The sequence below is a fragment of the Poromitra crassiceps genome (assembly GCF_964638095.1).
Source record: "Poromitra crassiceps genome assembly, chromosome: 3".
Classification (NCBI taxonomy): domain Eukaryota; kingdom Metazoa; phylum Chordata; class Actinopteri; order Beryciformes; family Melamphaidae; genus Poromitra; species Poromitra crassiceps.
In genome coordinates this window covers 56,563,262-56,577,994 of record NC_139625.1, presented here as the reverse complement: position 1 = coordinate 56,577,994, position 14,733 = coordinate 56,563,262, and the positions used below count along the sequence as shown (strand labels likewise).

The following is a 14,733-nucleotide window of genomic DNA, read 5'->3' as shown; positions in this document are numbered from 1 at the left end:
GATTCATCACTACAGTGTGGCGAAGAATCAACGGGCTGGGAAGCGATAGATAACTACACTCACGCGGTTCGTTAGGCCCGTGTATGAGAGTAGACAGCCAGATAGCCATTACATAAGAACTGAGTGAATTTCCTACAGATTTTTTGTCAGTTTCTTGGAGGTGCAGCGTTTGCACATTGCTGTTCCCAGGGAGCAAGAACTATGACGTGCATACCATCATATACATGTCACATACCATACTACCATGCAAACATCTGTAAACAAAGTACTGGATACATACCATACTACCATGCAAACATCTGTAAACAAAGTACTGGATACATACCGTACTACCATGCAAACATCTGTAAACAAAGTACTGGATACATACCATACTACCATGCAAACATCTGTAAACAAAGTACTGGATACATACCGTACTACCATGCAAACATCTGTAAACAAAGTACTGGATACATACCGTACTACCATGCAAACATCTGTAAACAAAGTACTGGATACATACCATACTACCATGCAAACATCTGTAAACAAAGTAGGCTACTAGATATTCATTCAGGGGTCTACGACACTCCAGGATTTAATGGGAATTACCGTAGGCGGATAAGAGGGAATGTTGCTGTTTGCATCTATAACACACGCATACGCACACACAAAGATGAATCGTTTATTTAGCCAAAATCTCAATTTACAAGCAAGCAACACCTTCTCAAAGTCAGATCATTCATTTCATTACTGTGAAGACAAATGATTACCATCAGAATTGACATTTTAGAGCCAATTAAAGCTGAGAAAACAGGATGCATGTGATTTCGAAATGGTGACAGCATGCTTCAGTGCACACACTAATATACTGTTATTATTTGGTCAACTCCAATATCCCATTGAAGCTAACCAGCAGAGTGAGGAATGTATTTTCTGCTGGTCTTTGTCATGCCTAATCATTCAAACCACATTTCTCTAGTTTCCAAAATGCTTGGTCCTCCATGGTGAATTTAAAAGTTAACTTTTATATGAGATTTTCATGCAACATCACTATGCAAGATCAATGATTTCCAATTCCTAGTGGATTGCGTTAGTCCAGTTTCAAAATCAACAAAACAAGTTAGACAAGTTCTCCAGTGTTTCTTAAAGAAAAACTACTTTTAAACATAATCATGTTTTATATCAGACACAAACACACACAAAATGCAACATTCATTCAACAAGATCCCTTGACATTTGCTATTTTAGTCTTCACCAGCCATTTCTTACAATATGAGACAAAGATATACTATTTTCTTCAGCTTCCAAAAACACACAAAGACAGCACTGTTAGCATTACTCATTAAACTAATGGGTACTGCTAGCCGCAAGCTAAAATACATTTCAGGTAGAGGTCCCCACTAGTTTCAAAAATAAACACTCACAAGCTGGGTTTGGTACTGATAACAGCTTTAGTTATCATGTGCCAAGTGCCTGGTGAAGAAAAATAACAGATTCAACTTCAAAATGTCACAGTATCGTTTCAAACATCTCCAAATTCAATATCTCCAAATTCAAGCATCACTTGCATACCATTCCTGGTCAAAATGGTAGCTGAATAAAATCTACATTTTTTGAAAGAAAAAGAAAATACATATAAGAAGCACTTGAGTTTTTGATCGCAGATGTGATAACTCCACTGTTGAGGCAGATTAACATTTCTTGCAAGATTTGAAAAGAGAGATCGCTTTTTTTCTCTTGGGCCTAAAGACGGAGATCAAAGGTCGGGGCTTGAACCCAGGCTCTATGGCTGAAGGACCACCCTGCAGTCCCTTTGATAAATCAAGCGCACCTCAAGAAGTTCAACTGAAAAGTTTCAACTTTGAAACGCCCCCCACGCAATTCCCCATGAAACACACAGACAGAAAGTGACCATTTATCAAACAAAGTAATGAGTTAAAACAAACCCAAGACTTACTGGGAATCACCCTGTTCAAACTCAGCATGTTTGTTAAGGCATCATGGCCTTGAGGCCTCCGAGTAAACACACACAGCAGCTATCGATTATTTTAGTAATTGAGTATTCTATACTGATATTCCAACGATTAATCGAATAACAAAATACTTTTAAAATGATCTCCAGCATAGTCTACACAGCTGTGACACGGCTTGTACACATTGATGCTACATTGTTATCACTGATGTTTGTATGCAGTTGCATGTAATATTTGTAATGTAATAGTTCATAGTTTAATTTATGAAGATGTAGGCAATACTATTCCACTAATATTGATGAAGCAGACTGAATTGAACTGAAAGTGTGTAGATGAACTGAAAGCCTAGCTACCCCAAAGCCCAAGATGACATCATCAAATAAATTATTTTGTCCTGACCTACAGTCCACAACCCAAAGATAATCAGTTTACTGTTTTTTTAGTCTTAGTCTTAAACAATTATCGATTATAACAATAGTTGACAATTTTCTCTCGATCGAATTAATTAATCGTTGCAGCTCGCTCGCGCGCGCGTCTCACACACACACACACACACACACACACTCACTCACACACACTCTCACACACTCACGCACACGCACACGCACGCGCACACGCACACGCACACGCACACGCACACGCACACACACACACAGTTCACTGATGGCCGGCTCTAGAGGGTCCAAAGTTAACATCTTTAGCTAATCCTTGATATACTGTATGTTGCAATTTCCAACATCAACATTTTGTAAGTGGGTTACAACAAGTGTCCCAGCTAATTTGAGTGTTTGACTAAAAAATAAATAAATAAAAAAGTTCCAAGAACTTTCGGTCTCTGATTATCATTTCAATAGCTTTTCTAGGCTAAACATTATTTTAAAACTGTGGCTTTTCATTATCTTTTTACTCTAAAAATCTATATTTACTCTAATCTCATCACCAGAACCACATAAAAGAATAGCTACAGCATTTGCTGCAGCTAATGTGGATGCTAATAAACTAAACTAAACATTAGAGGCACTTTGAGCCCCACAAACCATAGTTTTAGAACCCCAAATTCACAGAGGGATATGGGGTCTTTCCTTGCAGAGGACTGAGTCAAATTTCATGGAAGTCATGAACACACTTGGCTGACTGGAGACCAGCGCTTCAGAGTGGGATGACAAATTCAGTTCAGATGAATTGGACATCCATCATGCTCTAGACCTCTTTCTGTAAGTTTGGAGTGCGGATGCAAACTTTCAGACATTTTTTAAAAAGCTGTAGTTTAAAATATCTTTACCTAAAAAATAAAAAATATATAAAATAAAACCCGACAGAGACAAGTCCAGCCTTTTTGGATCCGTTTTGGAAATCGGCCGATGAAGAGGGGGTGCCGACCCGAGTTAAAAGTGTCCAAAGAGTTCAAAGGTCGTCGTCGTCGCTGCTGTCCCAGGAGGCATGGCCTGTGCGTCTCTGTGGGAGGAGCTTGTGCATGTGTCAGGACTGGTCCCCGGCCTCCTGACTGACCACGTGCTGGTACCCCCGGGCTCCCGCCTCCTTCTGCCAGCACACCAGGCTGAGGAGGAGCACCACCAGCAGGAACAGCAGGCAGCCAAACACCGCCAGGCCGATGATGACTTCTGAGGAGGAAGACGGACAGACTTGACATTACTGCCTGGGCTAAACACTGGGCTCAGCAGTTTTATACCTACTGTATACCAAAGGTTGGTTTACATTTGTAATGTTTCGAAAGACTAAAAATGTACATTAATACATTTAATTAAATCTATCAATAACATTTTTAGATTGCAACTTAATACATTCTATTGTTGTAATTGTTAGCACCATTCACATTTATATTCTATTTTTCTTTGTTTCACCCATCATTTAAAGACCCCCCAAATTCACCATTTAAGATGTACTGTATGTAAAATACTCTATCTATACTATAACTGGAGGATCGTCTGTCTGTCAGTCTCTCCGTCTCTCTCTCTGTCCTTCACATATCTCGAGAACCGCCGACTTCAAACTTCGGGAGTGCGCTGAGGCGGACCTGACAGAGTGCAGTGCCCTGTTTTCGTGCAATTCGGACACGAAACACGTTCAATATTTGAACTAGGGATGTTCATCAATAATCGATAATTGATCGTTGAGGAATGAATTCGATCATGTGGAATTTTGATCGATTATTGTTTTGGTTTTTTTGTTTTGTTTCTGCGGATTAGGTTTGGGTGGAATTCGTTCCTCCTCGCCCGACTCCATTGCACGGCCGACTAACGTGAGGTGGAGCTTCGTATAGTCTCTAGTTTTCTGGCTGGGCGGGGCCCTTTGTGCCAACAACACTGTTTTTAACATGGGGAATTCACACCGGCATGCGCCGGGGACACAAACAAATGCACCCAGCGGTCTGCGGACCTCATTGAGGCCGTTATAACTATGACACTTCGTACACTTCTCTCCTAATTTTCAACAAAGTGTGAGCAACGGTACACGTGTTTAAGTGAATTCAAGTCATTTTATTTGTTTATAACGTTATGAACTATGAAGTAGCAGCAGTCAGCATGGACTCAGCTAGCCTTTAGCTGCTAACGCCCACCTGAATCAATTCACACATCTCGTGGCGAATAACACTAATAATATCCTGAGAGCTGAGACTGAGATGAGGAGATGAGATCAGCACAGATGAGGTTTTTGTCACGAGTTTATAAGCCTGGAAGCCGCGGCCGGTGAGCTAGTCAAAATGTGAGTAACCTGTCATCTAACATGTTTGTTTAGCTGGCCACAGCGCTAGTGTCTGATATTCTTACTACACAGTGGCATCGTCATTATAGCCGGCCGAGAACGCGCAACGTTAATACCAGAGTAATTTTTTTTTAAATCATTTTAAAAATATATATATTATTATTATTATTATTAGCTATCGATAATCGATAATTGATCGTTAATTTTCCAGAATTTCGATAATGGAAATTTATTCAAAATGCCCATCCCTAATTTGAACATTTGTGTTCAATTCTGCGCTCCTTCAAGCTCCAGCTGATCTGGGCGTAGGGTCGTTGAGAGCAGACAATTGGACTCGAGTCATAGGGACTCGGACTCGAGTGGACTCGAGTCGCAAATTTGACGACTTCCAACTCGACTCGGACTTGGAAGGTAAATACTTGAAACTCGACTCGGACTTGGAAGAAAATGACTCGAAACTCGACTCGGACTTGTGACAAGATCAGAGTGCACCAGCTGGGCGTACGCCTAGGTGTAACGCTACGTCCGATGTAGAACTCAAAGTTACGACTAACTTAATTTTATGACTAGTGCACCATGTAGTCTAAGCCCTGTATGCGCTGCGCCTGGGTGTAACTTTTACGTCTGTGTATGGAGCAGGCGTAAAAGTTACACCCAAGGCGTAGCTACTCTGCGCGTGATGCGGCCGGAATCTTCTCCAAAAATATCGATCGATATGTGCTGTAAATAGACGTTTTGGGCGCAGGACCTCCGCTCGTCGGCGGGTTTTTAAAAGCTGATGCGTTGGAAGATCTTTCCATTTCTTCCTGACTTCGTCAACTGCCCGCAGTGCGCAGTCTGCCATCGCATTCAGTACTGATTGCACTTGTGATCAAACTGCTTGTGTTGGCGCTGTTAAATTGAGCTGTGAGAACGTTTCTATGCTTTGAATACAACTCTATAAGTTGGAGCTGAGTTGGAGCTGTCTGTCAGCTGTCTCGAGCTCGTCTGAGAGAAGTGTGTTGCTTGGCAACAAGCACGTATTCACGTGAACGCGCACGTCTGCAGCCTAAATAATCTCTGCCTTGTCATTTTTTCTAACCTGTGACTCGACTTGACATAACCTGTAACTCGACTCGAGACTTGACTTGAAATAACATTGTGACTTGACTTGACTTGACTTGCCGACAAAAGGAAAGACTTGGGACTTGCTTGAGACTCGGGACCAATTGACTTGAGACTCGCTTGGGACTCGGATCAGAGGGACTTGGACAATTGTCTGGTTGAGAGTGAATGGTCGAGAATGAGGGGGGTAAAGTAAACATTGGAGAGAGGGCAGCATGAAAGGAGCAGAGAATAGTAGGAGAACATGTGTTTGTAAGCTGAATAAGCAGCATTAATATTCAAGTCTCATGAATAAAATCAAGGGGAAATAATCAGTAGAGCTCAGTGATCTTTGTTAAGTGAGATTTCTAAGAGATTTTTACATGGCTATAATGGTAGGCTATAATGAGTCACGCATTCAGAAATAATATCCTCTAAGGCAGTGGTTCCCAACCTTTTTACACCAAGTACCACCTGAGAAAGTAGTTGGCTCTCCAAGTACCACCATATGACCGACGTTAAAATACAGTCTATTCAGCTATGCACAGTTCACGCAGGAGGCAAATTTATTCCAACCTGCAGCCTATGTGCAACCTGCAGCAGCTGCACTTGTGCTGGGTTGACTGCTGTCTTCACCTCCTTGTGCTTCATCGTTGCTGCTCTCCTCTACTACAGCTCTTTTACGATTCCCTCCTGTTTTGATCCACTTTAGCATCCCTCCTCGTCTTTGTTCACCACTTGTGTAACCATGCGGGGCGGGCAGGTAATTATGCATGCGCAACAGGTATAGTGTCCGTCAGAAACAAATATTTGTTTCTAAATCTCAAGACAACAAAATAAACCTCAATTTCAATGATCACACGTTTATTTTCATTCGTAGTATTATTTTGATAGATAAACATGTTTTACAATTGATTTTAAAGTTGGGTTTATTTCATAATTTAAACATTGGGATTCCAGGGATCAAGTACCACCAGCAGGGGGGGGCGCAAGTACCACCTACTTTGAGAAACACTGCCAATAATATTAATAATTATTATTATTATTTCACTTTCACATGTTTGAAAACTACTACTAATGACCACCATGGATTTTGCACAAAAACTAAAAAAGAAAAAAAAAGAAAAAAAAGAAAGATTTTTTTTTTTTTTTTCACAGAGCCTTCCAAGTACCACCAGCAGGGGGCGCAAGTACCACCTACGGTATTGGGAACCACTGCTCTAAGGCCACGCCACTTCTGGGAACCCCCATCCTGCGTAAGTAGGGTTCCCACAGTAAAACCTGGCAATTTCCACCACTGCTTATGGATGAGCATCATCTGCTGCATGCCATCGAGAACCGTTGGTCGGATCGAATTCAAACTTTGGAAGTGTGCCCTATTGTGCAGTGCAGTGCCCTATTTTCGTGCAATTGGGCATAGCGCCACCTACTGGCAACACAAATAGCGCTTTATCTTGATAGCCATTCATCTGATCGACTTCAAACTTCAAACTCGGGGAGTGCGCTTAAGGGGAGTCAACGGAGTGCAGGGAGCTGAATTCCGTGCAATCTGGCATAGCGCCACCTACTGGCAACACAAAAAGCAGTTTATCTCGATAGCCATTCATCTGATCGACTTCAAACTTGGGTAGTGCGCTGCTGGGAACCTGCCATAAAACAGTGCAGAATTTTGTGCAATTAGACACAGCGCCACCTGGCTACTGGCAACACAAAAAGTGGTTTATCTGGAGAACCGTTCATCCGATTGACTTCAAACTTGGGGAGTGTGCTCCTGGGAACTCAAAGTAGTGCAGGACTGAATTTCTTGCAATTTGACATAGCGCCACTTACTGGCAACACAAAAAGCAGTTTATCTCGAGAAACATTTGTCCAATTGACTTCAAACTTGGAGAGTGCTGCTCGGACCCCGATGGAGTGCAGTGCCGCATTTCATACAATTTGGACTTATTCCAGGACTGTCTGTCTGTATGTCTGTCCTTCGCGTATCTCAAGAACCGTTTGTCGGATCGACTTCATACTTGCACTTAGGGGCACATGACAGAGTGCACTGCAGTGTGTGTGCGGGAGGGGAAGCGCCCACGGGGTGGTGCATGGGGGAATGGACACTGCACTAGTTTTGAATAATACACAAAACAAAAAAGTTAAATTATCTTGTTAAAATTACATCTACTCTACTCCTTCTCCTTTCATAAAAAATTGCAGTGTATGAATATGAAAATATATTTAATTTCCATGTTCATGGATCAGGTCGTTCACACTGGGTGCGGTGGCGCTCCGCTCGTGGCTCACAATCTGGTGCATTCGCATCTGGGTCATTTTCTCTGCATTCCCGCAGTTTTTCACAGGTAAAAACCATAGAAACACATGTACTATAGATGGTCATATCTCCATTATATCATCACAGAAGCACATGTACAGTATATTAAATGATCAACTGACCATTGTTGATGATTAATCCATCTGCACTGTTTAAATCCAATACATTGTATGATGATAATCTATCTGGTTTTGAATTATCACTTGCCTTTTGAAAATGTTGAATTGAATTATTATTATTGAATTATTATTCAATTACAGTACCACGAAAGTAAACAAGGATACAGTACATGTTACGGTTTGTTTGAGAGTGAGAGAGAGAGAGAGAGAGAGAGAGAGAGAGAGTATGAACACATCAGGGACACAAACTTTTCAAAAATCTCTGAAAGAGAACTTTCAAAAATCTCGGTATCAACGGAAAAATGTGTCTCCTGCTTGGAGGAAATGTTGAAACAGCAGAACTCTGTGCTTAGTATCTCATGATGATGTCATGCCATAATCTAAGAAACATATCAACTCTGCTTTTTTCATAATCATGACAGTTATTGTTGTTACTTTCCAGAAATATCCTATGTGATGAGTCCATATAATTAATGCCACATTTATTTCATTTAATTTTCTTTATTTCTATCTCATTTCTATTTGAATCTATGGTTTAGCAGAATGTGCACATGTGCATCTTATCTTATACCATGTGAGTCTATTTACCTTTGTCTCCCCCATGATCTGAAGGCACTTGACACTCTTTGTCCCGGTCGTCTGCTATAGAGGGCTTTGTAATTCTGACAAAGTCCTCCAGGCGGCAGTCAAGGCTGCAGCCCGGCAGCAGCACTGGGTACGGGTCCACTGTGCTGTCATTCCGGTAAAACATTGACACCGTCACAGAGCTGGAGGGAGAGAGAGGGAGATACAGAAGGGTAGGGAGGTAGAAGATACAGAAGAGAGAGAAATAAAAACAAAAATCAGTGTAATATCAAACCACATCTGTTAAAAAAAAACCTAACAGTTCTATTTATGTGTTACAGGACCAATTTGTAAAATTGACACTCGGAGCATTACAGCTATAACACGCTACTCTCCTTTTTCTTTTTTTTTCTTTTTTTCTTTTTTAACTAATAACTAATATTAAAGTTTATTTATTTTTTCTTTCAAACAGACAAACAAAAACAAAAACAAAACGGGCGTCACAGTACATAAAACATAAATACGTTGCCAAATCTTGAAATTATCTTAAACAAAAATCAGACAAAGCAGAAAAACAGGTGTCTTAGCGCATCTTTGGGTTCATGTGAGTTATTCTTGAAATAAAAGACATAACAAAAACAAAAGTATTCGTGGCATAGCCATATAAATAGAGAGGGTCAATGGGCATGTTTTGTTATACTTCAGGGGGGAGACAAACCATCCACATTCCTCATTCCGATGCATATAATAACCACTTTGTCCATCTTGCAATGTACAGGTCATATTTCAGTCTCAATAGAAAGGTCAGTCTATCCATTTCATTAATTTCTTTAATGATTTCAAGCCAGTTGTCTACTGTGGGAGAGTCGGTCTGCAACCATCTACGAGTAATCGCTTTCTTTGCAGCCACAGTTACAATTTTAAGAAGGTATTTATCATTTCCTGATATATCTTCTGGTATATCACCCATATACAGTGATTTACATGTTAGTGTATCTTGCCAGCCAAGAATTTGGTTAATGGTTTCCCAGACACTCTCCCAAAACGGCTTTAACTTTGGGCAACCCCAGAAGATGTGGAAATGGTTTGCCTCATCAGACCCACAGTTTCTCCAGCATGTCTGGCTTACTGGTGACATATATGGTTTCATTTTAGGTGTAATAAAAAACCTTACAAGGTTCTTCCAACTGAATTCACGCCACTGCAAGGAGCAGGAAGTAGAAAAGACTGTTTCACACATATTCTCCCATTCACGTTCAGTTATTGTATCGTTTAGCTCTTTTTCCCATCTTTTTTTTAATATAATTTGTAGTATTTCCCCTCCCCATTAGAATTCCCTGGTACAATTTTGAGACTATTGATTTAGAATTACTTTTGTATGCCATTACCATTAATTGTATTAGACCACTAGGTTCCCGAGTTATTTCCCCAATCTTAATTTCTTTCAGTAAATAGTGTCGTGCCTGCAAGTATCCAAAAAAATCGTCCTTCTCCAAGTCATATTTTTTACTTAAGTTTGAAAGCTCTCTAATGTATCCCCATCCATTATATTACAATAGGCAGTAATACCTCTATCAGCCCAGGATTTGAATCTGGTACCCATGCAGTTTGGCTTAAAATCTGTGTCATATGCAATCCATCGGAGTTGTTTCACCTGCGACCTCAATTTCAGTTGTTTTATGACAACAAACCAAGTACACAGAGTAAACAATGTAAAGGGACTCAGACAATCCTGATGAGATAATGTTAGCTTATGATCTCCAATCATTGCTTGTATTGGGATCTCCCTGCATTCAGTCTCGATCTCTTTCCATCTTGCCACATACTTATCATCACACCAAAGAGCTATGTTTTTTAATTGGGCAGAGTGGTAATAATCTTTAAGGTTAGGTAGAGACATACCGCCTCAGTCTTTCTTAATGGTCAATGTCCTGTACTTAACCCTTGGTTTCTTTCCATTCCAAACAAAATGTGAAATCTGCTTGTCCCACTCCTGAAATTGGGTATTTGGGACTTTAACAGGCAGTGACATAAATAAATAGAGCACGCTACTCTACTTAAACAAACATACAGGCAGGCAGAGACACAGACAGATAGAGAGGAGCTTTCCTCAGCGCAAAAGGTGACTAAAAGAGAAATGTTCAGTTAGTAAGTGGTGGCAACAGACTTATCTACATGCTGCTTTGTGTTAAGTTTCAGTTTCAGTCGGACTTTGGAAGTTATTTTAAATGTGAGGATGCGTCGCTCCTGAAGATCTCTGCTGTCATCCTGCCTCGACAGTCAGTACCATACAGTAGTAGTAAGCGTCTCTGAGTACCTAGAAAAGCGCTATACAAATCTAATTTATTATTATAAGTGAGCGTTCGTTTCTGCTTCGGCATTATTTTGAGCATGTGTAAGGTCCCCCAAGCTGTAAAAAGGTTTTCATATCAACCCCTGCCTCCCTCTCTCCCCGCTCTGCTGAAAGACGCACCCCTCTCTCTCCATTGTGCTTTACAGCTTAATGGGTTACCATTAAATTGGACCATTAAATTAGCAAAAAATTACAATGATCCCCCCATAAAAATAAATAAAAATAAAATCAACCGGCGATGGACTCAGCCAATCGCAGATAGCTGATATATGTATTGGTCCTATGGCATAACCCTAGTGTGTGTGTGTGTTACCCGTTGTCTCTGTGCAGCTCAAAGATATGGCAGGAGGCATAAGGCGGCTGTCGTCCATTGAACACATTCAAGCTGGCCTGCAGCGCTGCTACAGTGGTGTCATGCTGTGGAACCAACACACACACACACACACGCACACGCACATTAAACAATGTGAATATATATGAATAATATATGAATAACACATACACAAGTAATAACTGTAATCATTGTTACTTTTATAGACGGTAACTCTACTAAGTTATAGTATTATTCCAATCTCACCGCAGACAGCATCATCAGCTTGAGTCGCTGTTTTGCATCTGGGACGGCCATTTTGGAAAGATTCTTCACGATCTCACCCAATAGGAGACCTGACAGAGAGACACAACTTTTTCCATATTTATCCTTCATTTAATCAAATGGTCTCACTAAGATCAAGAAACATCCGTTTGCCAATTCAAATACAAATCAGTCAGACACACATGTGTTAATGGTTACAAACTATGTGGAAAAATGTTCATCAACGACCTATTTTCACTGATGAAAACTAGATTTTAACTAAATAAAAACAAAGTTGTGATGACCAAAACTATGACTTTCGTCAACAAATAAAAACTAGAAGACGAAAAATGTTAGGGAGGGACGAATTGGGAAGAGATCCAATCAGAAGAGAAGACGATGAAGATAAACAGTTCAATTTGTGTCTGTATTGCATGTTGCATGTCGTGCCTGCAAGTATCCAAAAAAATCGTCCTTCTCCAAGTCATATTTTTTACTTAAGTTTGAAAGCTCTCTAATGTATCCCCATCCATTATATTACAATAGGCAGTAATACCTCTATCAGCCCAGGATTTGAATCTGGTACCCATGCAGTTTGGCTTAAAATCTGTGTCATATGCAATCCATCGGAGTTGTTTCACCTGCGACCTCAATTTCAGTTGTTTTATGACAACAAACCAAGTACACAGAGTAAACAATGTAAAGGGACTCAGACAATCCTGATGAGATAATGTTAGCTTATGATCTCCAATCATTGCTTGTATTGGGATCTCCCTGCATTCAGTCTCGATCTCTTTCCATCTTGCCACATACTTATCATCACACCAAAGAGCTATGTTTTTTAATTGGGCAGAGTGGTAATAATCTTTAAGGTTAGGTAGAGACATACCGCCTCAGTCTTTCTTAATGGTCAATGTCCTGTACTTAACCCTTGGTTTCTTTCCATTCCAAACAAAATGTGAAATCTGCTTGTCCCACTCCTGAAATTGGGTATTTGGGACTTTAACAGGCAGTGACATAAATAAATAGAGCACGCTACTCTACTTAAACAAACATACAGGCAGGCAGAGACACAGACAGATAGAGAGGAGCTTTCCTCAGCGCAAAAGGTGACTAAAAGAGAAATGTTCAGTTAGTAAGTGGTGGCAACAGACTTATCTACATGCTGCTTTGTGTTAAGTTTCAGTTTCAGTCGGACTTTGGAAGTTATTTTAAATGTGAGGATGCGTCGCTCCTGAAGATCTCTGCTGTCATCCTGCCTCGACAGTCAGTACCATACAGTAGTAGTAAGCGTCTCTGAGTACCTAGAAAAGCGCTATACAAATCTAATTTATTATTATAAGTGAGCGTTCGTTTCTGCTTCGGCATTATTTTGAGCATGTGTAAGGTCCCCCAAGCTGTAAAAAGGTTTTCATATCAACCCCTGCCTCCCTCTCTCCCCGCTCTGCTGAAAGACGCACCCCTCTCTCTCCATTGTGCTTTACAGCTTAATGGGTTACCATTAAATTGGACCATTAAATTAGCAAAAAATTACAATGATCCCCCCATAAAAATAAATAAAAATAAAATCAACCGGCGATGGACTCAGCCAATCGCAGATAGCTGATATATGTATTGGTCCTATGGCATAACCCTAGTGTGTGTGTGTGTTACCCGTTGTCTCTGTGCAGCTCAAAGATATGGCAGGAGGCATAAGGCGGCTGTCGTCCATTGAACACATTCAAGCTGGCCTGCAGCGCTGCTACAGTGGTGTCATGCTGTGGAACCAACACACACACACACACACGCACACGCACATTAAACAATGTGAATATATATGAATAATATATGAATAACACATACACAAGTAATAACTGTAATCATTGTTACTTTTATAGACGGTAACTCTACTAAGTTATAGTATTATTCCAATCTCACCGCAGACAGCATCATCAGCTTGAGTCGCTGTTTTGCATCTGGGACGGCCATTTTGGAAAGATTCTTCACGATCTCACCCAATAGGAGACCTGACAGAGAGACACAACTTTTTCCATATTTATCCTTCATTTAATCAAATGGTCTCACTAAGATCAAGAAACATCCGTTTGCCAATTCAAATACAAATCAGTCAGACACACATGTGTTAATGGTTACAAACTATGTGGAAAAATGTTCATCAACGACCTATTTTCACTGATGAAAACTAGATTTTAACTAAATAAAAACAAAGTTGTGATGACCAAAACTATGACTTTCGTCAACAAATAAAAACTAGAAGACGAAAAATGTTAGGGAGGGACGAATTGGGAAGAGATCCAATCAGAAGAGAAGACGATGAAGATAAACAGTTCAATTTGTGTCTGTATTGCATGTTCAAACCTTAATACCATTTCATAATAACAGATTAATAGATCTCTCCAATGAGTTTGGAAATTCTAGAGAAACATGCGAATGCCAAATTCAGACATGACTGTGGGCAATGCTTTTTGTATATATACAGAAATTAAATGTATAAGCACACAAAGATAGGCGGTACACACACACACACACACACACACACACACACACACACACGTGCACACACTCACGCGCGCGCGCACGCACATACCCCCCTGCAGCCGGCTCTTCTCTTGTGGGTTGTGGACCCCAAACAAGACCTGTGTAAATCAAACAGTAGCATCACATTACATCACATGACATCAGCACCCAATCAGACAGGAGAAAAGAGCATATTTGGCTGCTGTTACCTGAAATCCAAAGTCTTTGAGTACTTGGAGCTTCTCCATGACGCCAGGGGTCACCCAGTCAGGAGCGGTCAGGTTGTGACGGGACTACACAGACACACACACACACACACACACACACACACACACACACACACACACACACACACACACACACACACACACAGCAAAGATGGTGTCACAACTCTACTAAATCTGCTTTTGCACAATACAACAAAAGTTTAACAACCTTTTTTCCCTTCTTGATAGCATTTTGTCAGCAGTCCTCCATCGCCATCTGTAGGAGCCAAATCGGTGACGTTTTGATTTGTGTTCGTT

At 40.6% G+C, this 14,733-nt stretch overlaps 1 protein-coding gene across 1 annotated transcript in view; it reads right to left on the bottom strand.

The window, feature by feature from the left end:
* Positions 1-668: 668 nt before the first annotated feature.
* acp2 (acid phosphatase 2, lysosomal) overlaps positions 669-14,733 on the bottom strand; it is a 36,406-nt gene continuing 22,341 nt past the window's right edge. Inside the window, exons 8-13 of the mRNA XM_083632670.1 lie at positions 14,419-14,502; positions 14,280-14,328; positions 13,610-13,698; positions 13,346-13,449; positions 8,790-8,968; positions 669-3,580 (exon numbers count right to left, since the gene is read on the bottom strand). Coding sequence (XP_083488796.1) covers positions 3,438-3,580; positions 8,790-8,968; positions 13,346-13,449; positions 13,610-13,698; positions 14,280-14,328; positions 14,419-14,502 — 648 coding nt within the window. The 3' untranslated portion in view covers positions 669-3,437. The remainder of the gene's footprint in view (positions 3,581-8,789; positions 8,969-13,345; positions 13,450-13,609; positions 13,699-14,279; positions 14,329-14,418; positions 14,503-14,733) is intronic.